The sequence below is a fragment of the Schistocerca americana genome, chromosome 9 (assembly GCF_021461395.2).
Source record: "Schistocerca americana isolate TAMUIC-IGC-003095 chromosome 9, iqSchAmer2.1, whole genome shotgun sequence".
NCBI classification, from domain to species: Eukaryota; Metazoa; Arthropoda; class Insecta; order Orthoptera; family Acrididae; genus Schistocerca; species Schistocerca americana.
Window position 1 is genome coordinate 40,414,995 of NC_060127.1, and position 16,310 is coordinate 40,431,304.

At 38.8% G+C, this 16,310-nt stretch overlaps 1 protein-coding gene across 2 annotated transcripts in view; it reads right to left on the reverse strand.

The window, feature by feature from the left end:
* Window positions 1-16,310, reverse strand: part of LOC124551253 (GILT-like protein 1) — an 81,672-nt gene that overhangs the window by 21,240 nt on the left and 44,122 nt on the right. For both annotated transcript variants that reach the window (XM_047126250.1, XM_047126251.1), the window contains one exon: window positions 432-605. In XM_047126250.1, the coding sequence (XP_046982206.1) occupies window positions 432-605 (174 nt within the window). The remainder of the gene's footprint in view (window positions 1-431; window positions 606-16,310) is intronic.

Here is a 16,310-nt window from a genome sequence, read left to right on the forward strand (position 1 = left end):
TAAGAAAGAAGCAAATATAGTAAGTAGACAATCAGAGAATCATTTGAATTATATGCATTGGCTGATGGGAAAACTTTAGTTCTGGTAAAGAATGAGATGTGCTTGTAAAGCTTATAGGAAGAAATTGAATATTCACTTTACAGCTTTTTCCTGGTAAAATACAAACATACAACATGAAAAGATTTTAGTTTCCTCATAGGGACCAGTTGTGTCAAACTTGGACCTCTCACAGCACTTACAATTTTTGCCCATAAAAAGGAATGATGAAATGTTAACATTGTGTTATTTATGAACCGCTGCAGTGCTTCCACACCTTTTGCCCAAATAAAAACAAGTCAGTTACACAGCAAAAGACACAAAAGTATCTGTAATGTTACATATTTGTTTCCATATTGACTTCGAACTGGTTATTACATACTTAAATATCTTACCTTTTGGCCGACTAATTCAGGATAATCATAGTCACTCATTAAACAACCTATGTACTTGAGCTGAATATCTATTTCCTGCAGAACATCAATAGCACAAGCATGTATTTTATTGCCCTCACACTCGGATGGTCCATGTTGGCAAACAAATTCATACCCTGTTGGTGTTCGTATTGTCTGTGGAGAATAAAAATTATTGATAATAATGAAACAACTCATTTCTTTCACTCAAAACATGAATCAAAATGAATACTACAGACATGGTACGAGGTTTTATGAATCTGATCTTTGTATCATTACTTGGTACATAAATATAATGTGGGCATAATAACATCATACTGTATTAATGCTAACACTCACAATTACATCAAATATAAATAAATAAGAGATATAAATTGAAACTGTTTATTGAGTAAGCAGTAAAGGAAACAAAAGAAAAATTCGGAGTAGGAATTAAAATCCATGGAGGAGAAATAAAAATTTTGAGGTTCGCCGATGACATTGTAATTCTGTCAGAGACAGCAAAGGACCTGGAAGAGCAGCTGAACAGAATGGACAGTGTCTTAAAAGGAGGATATAAGATGAACATCAACAAAAGCAAAACGAGGATAATAGAATGTAGTCGAATTACGTCTGGTGATGCTGAGGGAATTAGATTAGGAAATGAGACACTTAAAGTAGTAAAAAAGTTTTGCTATTTGGGGAGCAAAATAACTAATGATGATCGAAGTAGAGAGGATATAAAATGTAGACTGGCAATGGCAAGGAAAGCGTTTCTGAAGAAGAGAAATTTGTTAACATCGAGTATAGATTTAAGTGTCAGGAAGTCGTTTCTGAAAGTATATGTATGGAGTGTAGTCATGTATGGAAGTGAAACATGGATGATAAATAGTTTGGACGAAAAGAGAATAGAAGCCTTCGAAATGTGGTGCTACAGAAGAATGCTGAAGATTAGATGGGTAGATCACATAACTAATGAGGAGGTATTGAATAGAATTGGAGAAAAGAGAAATTTGTGGCACATCTTGACTAGAAGAAGGGATCAGTTGGTAGGGCATATTCTGAGGCATCAATGGATTACCAATTTAGTATTGAAGGGCAGTGTGGAGGGTAAAAATCGTAGAGGGAGACCAAGAAATGAATACACTAAACAGATTCAGAAGGATGTAGGTTGTAGTAAGTGCTGGGAGATGAAGAAGCTTGCACAGGACAGAGTAGCATGGAGAGCTGCATCAGACCAGTCTCTGGACTGAAGACCACAACAACAACAAATGGAAACCTTAATGAGTTTTTATGTGCAACACAGCTGTGTTTTATATGTGGCAAAGTGTTTTCACTCCATCTTATACCACCATATGCAAATAATTAGGAAGCTACCTAAAGTTAAAGTATTCATTGTATATATAGGAAAGTAATCATGAACACTGCTTAAATTTTACCTCAAGGAAATAAGACCAAATTAATTTATACTTATAAATGTTTATGAATTGCTGAGAGCTGTAAGTTTAACTAATAGTTTCATAAACTGTATGAAAGAACCCTGTTTAACGAATTTTTGAATAACTGTTGTAAATATGCTCAACTTAGAAAAAAATATATAGAACCAACAACCAAGGTGAAAGTGGTGTCCAAGTGGAATCAGTTGTTGAGCTGTTAGATGACTGCGGTTGTGAGCTGAAAGTTCGATACATACAGTTTTGTTTCAATGAAAATAATCCAGTTTTGAAAATATAATTGGATGGATAAAAATCTACTTACTAAGTTGTGGCAGGAGAAAAAAAACACATAAAAGTTACAGAAATGTGTAAGCTTTTGGAGCCAGGGGCTCCTCCTCCTGGCAGAAGAGTGGAAAAGAAAGGAAGTGGGATGAAGGACACCAACTGATTTAAACACAAATGTCAGATAATGCTGAGAAAATGGATATTGTTAAATTCTCAATTCAAAACAGAACACCAAAATGTTGACAGGCAAATGTTAATAGAAATTCTTGACTAAATGAAAAATTAATGCATAAAGCATACAATAACTTCTATCATCATATTTATAAAATTTTAGTGAAAGTGCATGCCAACAATTATAGAAAATTCTGGTCCTATGTAAAAATAAACCAGGTGTCTCTTACACCCCCTCCCCCCTCCCCCCCAATCTCCCAATGTATTAGGCACACTTAACCCACACTTCATGCTTTCACGAAAGCAGATGTCATGCACAGAGGTAAAAATCACGTGAATAATTTTTGTAATCCAGAGTGAAACCGTCTTAAATATTGACAACTTTAATAAATATCTTGACTGCAATTATTACAAACACTAATTAGAAGGACAGGAAACAGCATGATACAGAGATGTATCAAACAGTGTAACATGGCAGACAACACTGGCTAACTCACTAAGTACTGTCAACTAGGTAATCTTGGCTTTGCCCAAAAACAAAGGAGTACTAGACAAAGCCTTCTGACTTCTACCGTTTCTGATATAGGCAGCCAAATGGCCAACCTACAGTCAAGACATAGCGTATTCCTTGACACAACATGTTCTGTAAAACAAGTGGGAAAAGCCTCTGGGGATATGAAAGGAGTCAAGTCATAAGGGGGCCTGGGCTAGAGATATATAAAAATATTTGTTTATCTTTCAGTATGTATTACTGTTTATAACTTTATTGTCGAGCATTGTAAACATTTTGGTGTGCATTGGTACAGTTCAGTGAGGACACAGTTTGTAACTCAACAGATATTGAAACAGTACTCCACTTCTCACCAAGCATTCATAAGCACGACAGGTGTTATGGTCCCCAATGCTATATATCTCCATTGTCTCAAATCTACCAGATCTCGAACCTTTGTTCTGTGAACAGTGTCCTCGATAAACCCCCATGCACTTAAACCCAGCAGCAGAGTCAGATGGAGCAGCAGAGTCAGATAGCAAGGCAATATGGCCAACCCCCCTGCCCCCCTCTGCCCTCTGCCCTCTGCCCCTCCGATCCAAAGCTCAGGATTCATCTCGTGGAGAAATGGGGTAACATCCCCATAATAGTGGGGCACCATCCTACTGGTAAATGACATCAGGAGGCATATGTGGAACTGCATAGTTTACCAATATGTCGAGACTTGTGTGCCCTGTCACTGTAGCCTCCATAAAACAAATGGACCTACCACTCCATGGTTATGCCATCCCACGAAAGATTATCTTTTGGCGTGTTCCTTTTTGTATTCAATAACTTCTCCTGTAGTCTTACTTCCAAATAGTCAACAGTTATTTCAGCTAACTTTGCCACATGCGTAGAAGATAGATTCATCACTGAACAGCAGTGCATTGATGTAGTCATTTTTTTGTCTATATGATGCAACGTCACAACAGCAAAATCACATATGCGGTTACCCTCAGGCTTAATGTGATGCAAAAATTAGAGTTTATAAGCACATAACTGGAGACATTTTTGCACACTGTCGTGCCCATCTAATAGGTGACTGCTAGTTCCCTGCTAGCTTGTCTAATGGATTTACATGGGTTTCTGGTGAATGCGTCACGCACACATTCTACAGTCTTCATTCAAGTGCATTTCAGGATGTTTTCCAGCATTTGGAATCCAACTTCCCGTTTCCTAAGAAGTTTGTTTTCCAGCATTTGAAATCAAACATCCTGTTTCTCAAAGAGTTCTGTCCGCACTGTTAAATGGATTTATCTGTGGGGGGGGGGATCCACATTCCATTCTCTTCTTGCACACTGCTGAGCACATATTGCAGATTTTTAGCTATGCAAACTGTAGCACACTCTGTATCTTTTGTTGTGGCATCCACATCTTTACTGTCAGGAGTATGTCTGCCTCTGCATAATAAACATTTGTGCACATGTGCACGTAAGCACTATACTATGCACTGTGAATGAAATGGTGAGGACAATATTTTGGACAGTTTCTATCGATTGCATGTTTATCCAACAACATAAAATGTTGAGTTTTTTCATTACAAGCATTTATTTTTATTTTTATTTTATTTTTTTTTACACCTCCAGCTTAAATACCCTATATGTTAACTGGCTGAAGCAACCACTGTAGTCAGCTTCTGTAAAGTGTAGTAATATTTATCCAAATCAACTCTTTCTGATAATAGTGAAGTGTGCTTCTATGAGGGTGTCCTGAAAAGTAATTCCTCCAAGTTTATTATTTTGTTTTAAATATCAGTTGAGATATTACATGTCATACATATTATTTGGTTGACGTTCCCCTTCACTAAAGCAAGTTGCAAAGCTCTGCTGCTACAGAATTGAACTGAACCGAATGAAATTTTATTGTTGTTTAGTTATTACAGCAATTGACAAAGTCAAGTTACATACATACAAGTTATACAGTATATATGCATGGGTTGAAGATTAATATGTCACTATTGGTTTTTTTCATAAAATACTATATTTAAAATCAAATAATATGAAAACATTGCATCATAAATTAATCAGTTAAAGAAATTATGCTGTACTCTCCAAACCGATACCACTATGATATTTTACAGTCATAAAATTCCTGAAGTGAGTATCAAGGATTTGCAGCTAACCAACTGAATAATTTGTCTTTAAATAAATCAAATGGAGCTTCTACCCATTCTACCCATTGTTAAACATCTTCATACCCACCACTTCGTAGCTGTTCAGTGACTTGGATAATTTGTAGTAAGGTATGTCAAGATGGCTACTATTTCTGGTTCCATGAGTGTGTACATCTCTTCTACACTGGTATTCTTATAAGTACCAAAATGTCCTGAAGGTGTGAGCTATTGCCCCATATTAAAAGCCCATAAGATATAATGCTTTTGAAAAAAGCAAAGTAGGCCGATCTTACATATGCCACAGGGACATGGTTTTTTTAAATTCCTTGACAAATACACCACTCTAGACAGCCTTGCACTAATGTATTTAATATGTGGCTCCCAAGTCAATTTACTATCTATAACAATACCAAGAACTTAACACTATCCATGAAGTCTGATACTGGCAGATCTCTTAAACTAAATAGAATCTTTTGAGTTTTACTCTCACTAAGCAGGAACCCATTAGCTCGAAACCAGACTGATGCTTGTGACATTGTGTCATTTGCCACAGTTTGAAGCATATCCATGTCTGAGCTGATACTGAAAAATGTGGTATCATCTGCATAGAGAATGGAGTGAGTATTTATGTAAGATGGTAGATCGTTTGTCATTAGGATAAATAGAGCTCCGAATTGTGCTGTGTAACATAACTATGTCGATGTGTGAGAAACAGCATACTGCAATCGAGTTTCTGACCACAGAAGACATGCCTTCCATTGAATGCACAGAAGAATGAAAGCTGTGTACGGTGAGGACTGTATCTAAATCAGTTACGTGCGATGTTGGGTTGGTTCAAATGGATCTGAGCACTATGGGACTTAACATCTGAGGTCATCAGTCCCCTAGAACTCAGAACTACTGAAACCTAACTAACCTAAAGACATCACACACACCCATGCCCGAGGCAGGATTCGAACCTGCGACCGCAGCAGTCTCGCGGTTCCAGACTGAAGCGCCTAGAACCGCTCGGCTACAGCGGCCAGCAACATTGGGTTGTTTGTGCTTGTAATGTAGGGAATGGTGGTGCTAACCTCAGCTTGTCTGACAGAGCTCAGAATGTTCCCAAAACTTAAAGAACACCTATGAGGACTTTGCTTTGGTAGTGATGAAATGATGCAAACAAAGGTGAAGTTGTGGCTCTGTCAACAAAGTCAAATGTTATACAGTGACAGTATCAGCAAACTGGTCACTCATTGGGAGAAATGTGTTTGTCATTGGGATGACTAAGTTAAGAAATAAATGTTTAGACATGAAGAATAATGTAGTAGAATGATAATAAAGTATATTTTATGTACCTAACTTTATGAGTTTACACATAAAAAATTTGGAGGGATTACTTGCAAGCATGCCCTCTTAGATTACTGTAGTACTATATATTCACGAGGGGACCACCAGGCCAGTGAATCACAAATTTTGATGAGTCTTAGGTATGTTGGAGAGGGATCTATCCTGAGTACCTAGCTGGCTGCTTTTCATGTGATGGCCCCTCATTTCCAAGAAAATCAATGTTGAAATTTTATGCATCTCTTCTATACCTGTACCATTGGTCATGTATTAATCAAGTGTATGTAGTGCAGCAGCCAAGGATCATGGCTACCATCCTGATGGTACAGTTCGAACCCTACTGAATATTACTTTTTTTTCTCAATTTCATTTTACAGAATTTCATTAAATGCTGCATCAAACCAGTCTCTGGACTGAAGACCACAACAACAACTATATGTCATTCAAAATTACTCGAAAATTGTCATTTTCACATAGTAATTTCATTAATAAATGCCAGTCTGTGGTTTGCAGCACTTTTTAACAGTCCATGAGGGAGAGATGAGAAAAAGAGGCAAGGTTATGTCTATACACACACACACACACACACACACACACACACACACACACACACACACACACGGGGCAGGGGTGTCTGTTTCGGAAGAAGGCCTTCTTGCTGGAAGCTTGTGCGCTTAGTAGCTTTTTGTTGTGCCTTTCTGCAATTCAACTCTCCACTGTGTGGCAAGTGGCAATCAATCCTTTTCATAATATTGTTATTACAGCGAAAACAGCTATTTTGAATATTTTTGCATGACATATACTATTTAATGATATTTTGTACAACTTCAGGAAATTAACAACAACAACTTTACACAGGTAGGAACAGCATGGTAACCGCAAAACTTGGACACTGTACTACACTTGCATGCTTGAAACACAAACAAAGTTGCAGGTGTAGGAGGTACGCATAAAACTTCGACAGTGATTGCCTTGGGAACTAGGGGCCATTGCATGAAAAGCCGCTAACCAGGCACTCAGGACAGCCCCTCTACAACATACCTAAGACTCCATCCCATCCATCATTAAAAGGTTTGATAGTCCCCATGTTAGCAAAAAACGGCTACTTTAAATAGCCACTGCTCTTTTACTTACACGACTCAGCTGCTGCTTTTGTCAAATACTTCAAACAAAGCATTTGTGACTGAGAAAGGTGGTGCAGTGGCTAGCACACTGGACTCTCATTTAGGAGGGCAGTGGTTCAAATCCATGTTTGACTATCTAGATTTATATTTGCAGTTGTTTCCCTAAATTGATTAAGGCAAACACTGGGATGGTTCCATTGAAAGGACATGCCCAGTTTTCTTCTCATCCTTGGCTAATCGGGGCTTGTGCTCCATCCCTAATGACCTCTTTGTCAATGGGGCATTAAATACTAATCTTCCTTCTTTCCATAGAATACTGCAAGCTGTCTACATATTGGGAAAATGTAATATGAACATTAGTGTTAATTAGAATTTACTCCATTCTGAATCCTAGATAAGAATACATAGCCTGTATGGAAATTATTTTTACCTCTATTGTTGTGAGTGTGGGTTAGGGTTACCTATTTTTACGAGGGACCAAGTGTGTTTGAGACCCTGCCCCAACCCCACTCAGTTTTGGAAATTTTTGCAAAACCACCCGTTTTTAGTATACAGTAAAACTATATTATTTATTTATCACTTCCGCTTATTTTGAACTCTGGCTCTGGCAACAGTCACCCAGGAAATGTATCATATTGTTAGCATTTTTTTTTTTGTAAATACATTTTTATATGACATATCTGCTCTATAGCTGGTCTTTGCTGAACTCTGCTGAAAGTTAACAACACTGCATACCTTTATTCTTTTTTTTCTCTCCATATATGTGGAAATGTGGTAAACAAGAGAAGCTTCACTTTAACATTTTCAGTGGACTTAAATATTCTGGACCCTCAACCAAGTACTCTATTATAAGCTATACAATATATATTATACAAATCAGGATACAAAAATATAACTATAAGAACAAGTTTAAATAATAAACTTGTTTTCCTTTTCTGCACCAGGGTACAACAGATGTAGAAGCAAAATGCACACTGTGCAAATGAGTAATTTGTAAGTGAGAAGCAGTGCAAAAAACTGTTTAATTTAAGAGGTGTTAGCATTGTTATAGATGTCTGTGTTCTCTTTGATGTGGGTGGGTGGGGGGTGCCTACAGTAATTGGTAGGATAATGCATTAAGACAACACCTCCATTTACTCAGAGAATTTGGAAATGGCATGATGACAGACAACCTGTATGAGCTTAGAAACTCTCTGACAGACCAGGATCCTAGATATGACTCTGCTTTGACGAAATACGTGCTTTATGAACATACTACATGGCAAACTCTGCAACTTTTGTACAGAAAAGTGAAATGGTACCAATGCATGAATAGCAGTGTTGATTGCATTCAATTTTTGAAAGTGGCATTGTACTGTTTTGCCATACCTACACGTAATGCAGCTGTATACAGAATATTTTTGCTGTTAAATGTTCAGTGGATGGATGAAAGCAATAAGCTCACTTTTGAAAATTTAAATCTGCTGTTAAATGTAGTCTACAACATGAAAAATTTAATGTGTTCACTACTATGACAGAATTTTCAGTAAAAAAGATTCCCTAAAAGAGATCCAAGGAAAAGAAAAAATACATAAAATAAATCACATTGTCTGAAATCCCCCAGTTCTCCAACATTACTATATGGTAACTCTATTGCTGGTATAACAGCTCATTCTACAGCGAGGTGACAAAAGTTATGGGATAACGAAGTGCACATATACAGATCACAGCAGTATTGCATAAACAAGGTATAAAAGTGCAACACATTGGTAGCGCTGACGTCTGTTCTCAGACGATACCTGTGAAAAGGTGTCCCACATAATTACGGCCGCATGACAGGAATTAACAGATGTTGAACACGGAATAGTGGTTGGAGCTAGACGTATGGGATATTCTGCTTCTGAAATCATTAGGAAATTCAATATTCTGCAATCCACAGAGTCAAGAGTGTGCCAAGAATACCTCATTTTGGCTATTACCTACCTCTCACCATGGACAACCTAGTGCCAATGGCGTTCACTTAACAACTGAGCAGCAACATTTGCTTAGAGCTGTCAGTCCTAACAGACAAGCAACGCTGTTGAAATAACCACAGAAATTATTGTGAGATGTAAGATCAATGCATCTGTTAGAATGGTGAGGTGAAATTTGGTGCTAATGGGCTATGGCAGCAAATAACCAACTTGAGTCCTTTTGCAGCACAGCACAGCACACCACATGCAACACCTCTCCTGGGCTCGTGACCATATCAGTTGGACCCTACACGACTGCAAAATGGTGGCCTGATTTCAGTTGGTAAGAGCTGCTGATAGGGTTTGAGTGTGGCATAGACCCCACGAAGCCACGGACCCCAGTTGTGAACAAGACACTGTGCAAGCTCATGATGGCTACATAATGGTGTGGGTCAAACTGAACTGAGAATTGTCTGGAAATGGTTGTGTTCAGCTACTTTGAAACCGTTTTCAACCATTCAAGGACTATATGTTTCCAAATAATATCGAACATTTGTGGAACATACTCGAGAGGACAATTTTTGCACAAAATCCTGCAGCAGCAATACTGTCACAATTATTGATGGCTATAGAGGCAGCATGGCTCAGTATTTCTGCAGGGGCCTTCCAACAGCTTGTCGAGTCCACGCCACGTCAAGTTGCTGCCCTACACCAGGAAGGAGGAGGACCGACACTGTATTAGGAGGCATCCCACAACTTTTGTCATCCCAGTGAAAGTTCATGAGAGGCTTCTGTGCGGTACTTACACAATTTTATTATTGCACAGTTCTACATATTAAATGCTTTTAGTAGACTAAAAATGATTGGTTGGCTGGTTGCTGATTTGGGGGAGGGGACCAAACAGTGAGGTCATCAGTCCCATCGGATTAGAGAAGGTTGGGGAAGGAAGTCGGCTGTGCCCTTTCATAGGAACCATCCTGGCATTTGCCTGGAGTGATTAAGGGAAATCGCAGAAAACCTAAATCAGGATGGTTGTACGCAGATTTGAACCATCGTCCTCCCGAATGCGAGTCCAGTGTGCTAACCATCGTGCCACCTTGCTTGGTACTAAAAATGACTTGAGAGTTAATTTAGATCATTTGTGTACTTCAGTTTCATAAATCCAGTTGTTAAGATTCACTAGGATGCAGGACAAGTAAAAAAAAATACATTTTCAAAAATTATTACAGTGATACAAGGTGATATGAAATATAGGAAGTAATATATAAGGACTATTCAGGCAATAACAGTGCAGAACTATATTTGTTGAAGATTGTTAACATAATGCTAGTACAATACTGAAAGCAAAATGAGTAATTAAGAGAAATTACAAGATATTTCCAAGAAAATAGGGACCTCTAAAGCAAGGCTGTCCAAAATTTTGGCTCTCAGGCTGCACTCTGCCGCAAATGCCAAAGCGCACAGCCTCACTGCATGTTTACCCCACTGCCAAGCACTTTGACAGACGAGGAGGAGGACGAGGAACTGAATGCATCACATTTAAATGTCAATGCAGTAACACTGTGTATGATTTTGCTTCATATTTCACATTTTTCAAAAACATATTTCAAAAAGAAAACTAATTTTCAGTATTATTTAATTATTTTCAGTGTACTGAGGAAGCATTATAATTTTTATCTGGTACAAACCATCAGAATATGGACAGACGCAGACCATTTCACACATTTTCGCACTCAAGTTGCTACATAATCGTCACTGACTTAGTTTCATACTTGGAAAAACAGTTTTCACACAAGTATGTCAATTGAAATACTGTAGCACTTTTGCAATTTCATTACGGAGACGTGGACACTCTACCTGAGGAAAGTACTGTAAACATCCTGGACAGTTTGAACGTAAAAGAACTTGTCATTAAAATGAGAATTATGTTGCAGGTCAATCAGTTCCATCTATACATGCATAGGAGTGTTTTCAAGCAAAACAGTAAACTGTCTCAAAAGTGGATGTAAGATTGACAGCATCCTCAAAACGTTTAGGAAACTATCCTCTTAATTCTTTCAAGACTACAATGAAAGCCTCAGACCTCCCAGTTTCCTTAACAGCTGTGAGCTTATGGGACAGGACTGTGTTTGTTAGACTGTGGGTCTTCTATAATGTGATTTTCTTTTTAAATGCATTCCCGTAAAATCAGAAAGAAGTCATTTCTCAGTGTCTTACTGTGTGCCATGTGCAGTCAAGCACACTTTAAATGCAAGGTCTGCAAACCACTCTGGGTTTTTTAATTTTTGTTTCTGTTCTCCTTTTTCCTCCATAAATTCAACAATAGTGAGTTTGCAATCAAAACATCATTCCAGGCATTTTCCTTAACTTTGCCAACATACTTTTCATGGATCATAGTCTCCATACTTTTCGTTCATTCCCATAAAAACTGTTGCAACTGACAATGAAGTAATACATGCAACTTCAGTAATTTTACTCTTCATACTGTCAGTTTCTTAACATGCTGCATGCGTGAAAATTTAACACGAAGTAAACTAAATCCTTAAACTCACCCTGCACGATATATTGTTCATAGCAAATTTGCCATACCTGTCACTTATGTGATTGCATGATAGATGTTGAGAATTCTCATCCATATCTTATGTCAATCCCTTACTCGATTATCATTTACCCATTTCCTTGTGGATATGTGAAGGTTGTGTTGTTTGTGTGTTTTTAGAGGGAAGGTGAGTGTAATGGATGTTTGTATAGTGTATGTTTGTATAGTGGATGTTTGTATTTGTGTTGGATGATGATGATGATGATGATGATGATGATGATAAAACAGAATGAAACCCAATGCTGGCACATAGTGTACTCCTGCCAAACAGCTCCAATTGGGCCGCACAGCTTAATATACTCAGTGGATTTCCAGTTCACCATTGACAGTGTCAAATGCCCTCTTTACATGAGAGACTATGATCAGGAACTTTATGCCACTGCCTCTCCCCACCAGCCAAAAAGTGGCAGTGAAAATTTTCCGGCACCAGGATTTGAAACAGCTTACATCCAAGTCCAGCCCTACCCCACAGTCATGCATTAGTGAGTCCCGCTATAGAGATGGGTGCAAGTTTTACTGAGTACCAGTAGACTGTGTTGCATTAAACAATTGTGTGGGTTACAGTCAAAAGGCATAATACTGTTCAAACTTCACACATTCAAATAAGAAAACAAAACTGCTGCAGATTTATCAACAAGAAAGAGAAATTATGCCTGCTAGTTTAGATATTAATCTGAAACAGAGATGGATTTTTCTATTAGGAATGCTTAAGAATCAGTCAATGTTTAAATGTTGTAGTTTCATTGACAGCAGATTTACACGGATCAGCCAGAACATTATGACCACCTATCTAATAGCTGATATGTCCACCATTAGCATGGATAACAGCACCGGCACATCACGACATGAAAGCAATGAGGTGTTGAAACTTCCTGGCAGATTGAAACTGTGTGCTGGACCGAGACTCGAACTGCACTCGATGTGCTTGGGTAGGTCAGTCCCGAGTTCGAATCTCAGTTCGGCACACAGTTTTAATCAGCAAGAAAGTTTTGTATCAGTGCACACTCCGCTGCAGAGTGAAAATTTCATTCTGGAAATGAGGTCTTGGTAGACTGTGGGAGGAAACTGGCTCTACATTTGCATACACAAGTAACATAATTCCCATAAATCTAGGGAGGGGATGATGAGCTCTGATGTCAAATTCAATCACATCCAGATGTGTTCAATCGGGTTCAATTCTGGCAAGTTCGAAAGGCCAGCACACCAATTGGAACTTGCCACTGTGTTCCTCAAATCACTCAGTCACACTCCTGGCCTTGTAACATGGTGCATTGTCTTGTTGAAAAATGCCACAGCTTTCGGGAAACAAGGTTGTCATTAACAGGTGCACGTGGACTGCAACCTGTGTACAATACTCCATGGCTGTCATGGTGTCTTGCACAAGCTCTACTGGATCCATGGATGCCCACGTGAATGTTCCCCAGAGCATAATGGAGCTGCTGCCAACTTTTTTATGTCTCGCAGTATAGGTGTTCCCTTTGAAGATGACAGATTTGCGCCCTCAGACCGGCATGATGAAGATATTGGGATTCATCAGACTATGCAATGCTGTGCCACTGCACCAACTTCCACTGCCATTGGTCACGTGCCTATTTCAGTTGTACTTGCCTATATCGCGGTGTTAACATTGGCACATGCATGGGTCATCGGCTGCAGAGGCCCACTGTTACGTGTGTTCAGACACACTTTTACTCTGTCCAGCATTAAAGTCTAATGTTAGTTCTGCTACGGTTCACTGCCTGTTCTGTTTTACCAGTCTGCCCAGCCTATGATGTCCAACATCTGTAATGAGAAATGGCCACCCAACCCTACAATGTCTGGGCGTGGTTTCACTATGTGTTTAAGACACTCACAACAGCACTCCTCAAATGCCTGACAAGTTGTGCAGTTTCCAAAATCCCCTTGTCGAGCCTCTGGACCATAACTGTAGTAACCACAACCAACAGCGGGAATGCCTTGGGCTGCGGATCGGAACCGCCAGGCGGGGAAGCTGCCGGCAGTGGAGCACGCACCACCGGGTAAACACAGGATGAGTCGGACGACAGACCAACGACAACTGACAACAACCAACCACGACCGACTATGAGCGACACAACAAGGAAGAGATAAACAATGGAGGCTTGTGGAAACCACAACATCAAACACCAAACGTAATCCACTCGGAACCAGAGCCAGGCAAATGTCAACAATGAGCAATGACCAGAACGCGGTACCGCCGAGATAGAAACGAAATACAGAGCGAGTACCAGACTGGCTGGACTAGGGCAGAGCGGGTGCCTATATATGAAACCGGAGGGAGCGGCTATTGGCCACTGTCTGCACGTGGCTTAGCGGTGGCGCCCTCGCTGCGTGAGAGCCGCTGCGCAGAATAGCCGCCGCAGAGGCGGAGCCCTCTATGGGCTGACCACGTCCATTTGTTCTGCCAAGTGTTCGACTTCCGCAGCGGAAGTTACTAGAATAACAACCTGCCCTCAGTCAAACTCCCCATTCTACACACAGATAGCATGCTCACTGATACTACATGCACGTTGCGTTTGATTAGCAGTCATTCCTCACTATGTAATGCTGCCATCGCCTGCACAGGTTTATTTCTATAGTAGGTCAATGATCATAATGTTGTGGCTGATCAGTGTAATTCCTGAAAGGCTTCAGTATGAAGTTGTGAAACCTCTGTACTGACAAGCTTTTGCAAGGTTTTAGAGAAACTAATGCCTTCTAGATTTGTTAAGCATCTCAGTCAACATAATATTGTCAGGTAAAGTCAGTCTGAATTCCAGAGGAGGTTATCACCAAAAGATGCAGTATTTGCATTTGCTACCAATGTTTTGGAATCCATCAACAAAAAGATAAAGATGTTTGTAATATTTTACAACCTATCAAAAACTTTTGACTGTGTCAGTCACCAAATACTTAATGTAAAGTATCTAGAAATAAATGGTGCATCAGGGAAGTGGCTTTATTCCTATCTTTCAAAAAGTAAAGTTGTACTGGATAGTCGAGAAGGTGTCTCATCTTTGGACTGGGCTACCATCACACATTAAGTGCCTCAGGGCTTTGTTCTGGACCCAACACTTTTTATTATCTTTTATTAATAATCTTCCTATTTTTACAGAATGTTGTAAATTCAGCATCTTTCCTGATTACACTATGCTGCTTATTGATAATTTAACAGATGACCTTGAGTCACCTAATTATGTTTTTATGGATATTGTGAACTTGTTTAACATAAGTAGTTCCTGTTAATTACAGTAAAACAAACTATATCCAGTTTTGCACAAACCTGAAAGATGAAGAAATAGGACAAAAACTTGGCAACCTGCAGATATGGTAGCTAAGGTAGAAAGTTCAAAATACCTGGGGCTTACATACTGATAGCACGCTAAACTGGTCAAACCACATCTTGGATCTATGCAAAAGCATGATTTCTGCAACTTATGCTCTTATAGAAATGTGGAAAATATTAAATCAGCTTGTTACAATTATTTTCATGGCATTTTGGGAATTGAATTTTGAAGTTAGTCACTTGCTAGGGAAGTGCTGTGGGTGCAGAAAAGAGCCATAAGAACCATGAGTGCAGTCCATCCTAGACCCACATGTAGGAATCATTTTAAAGGCTGCTTTTCAAACCTAATAGTGCATATCATAGACATGATACTAGAAGAAATGACTATCCACTATGGCCATGCAAACATGACTATGGTTGAAAAGGGGGGCCCATTTCAGTGGCTGTAAGATTTTTAATGCCCTCCCATGAATTAAGTGTTTAGTAGTTAATGAGTACTGGGTTAAAAATCTTTATTTGTGAACCTGTCTATTTATTATTGTAAACATACTTATTTATCTATAATACATTTTCTTTGATATTTCTTTTTTCTGTAATATTGATTTAACAGCAAAATTTATTTTTCTGTTATAGAATCTAAGCTGCAGATACTTTCATGAGAATAATGTACTACTTACATAACACCATAACAAATTTGTAAAACTGACACATTCCATATCCTGAGATATATTCACAACATGGAAATAAATAAATAAATAAATAAAAATAAATAATTTGAGGAGTGACAACACTGAACACTTTTGCACTGCTGTAATGCAGTCTGTTTTGCACAATGCTGAGGTTCTTCAGCTCACAGTGTAGGTCAAACTTTTTTCTTATGTTGTATTTGTGATGTTGAGTTGTTTTGTTTGTACAGAAATTTAAACTTACAAATAAAATAATCTGTGCATGTGTGCATCTTTTTGTCAGAATTCCTAGCTTTCTAAGCATGTTCCTATACAAATGCCCATGCTGTATCCAGCATTTTACTCTAATTACTGCCTCCTTTTAGCAGTGAAAACTTTTTGTTTCCAGTATGTGGT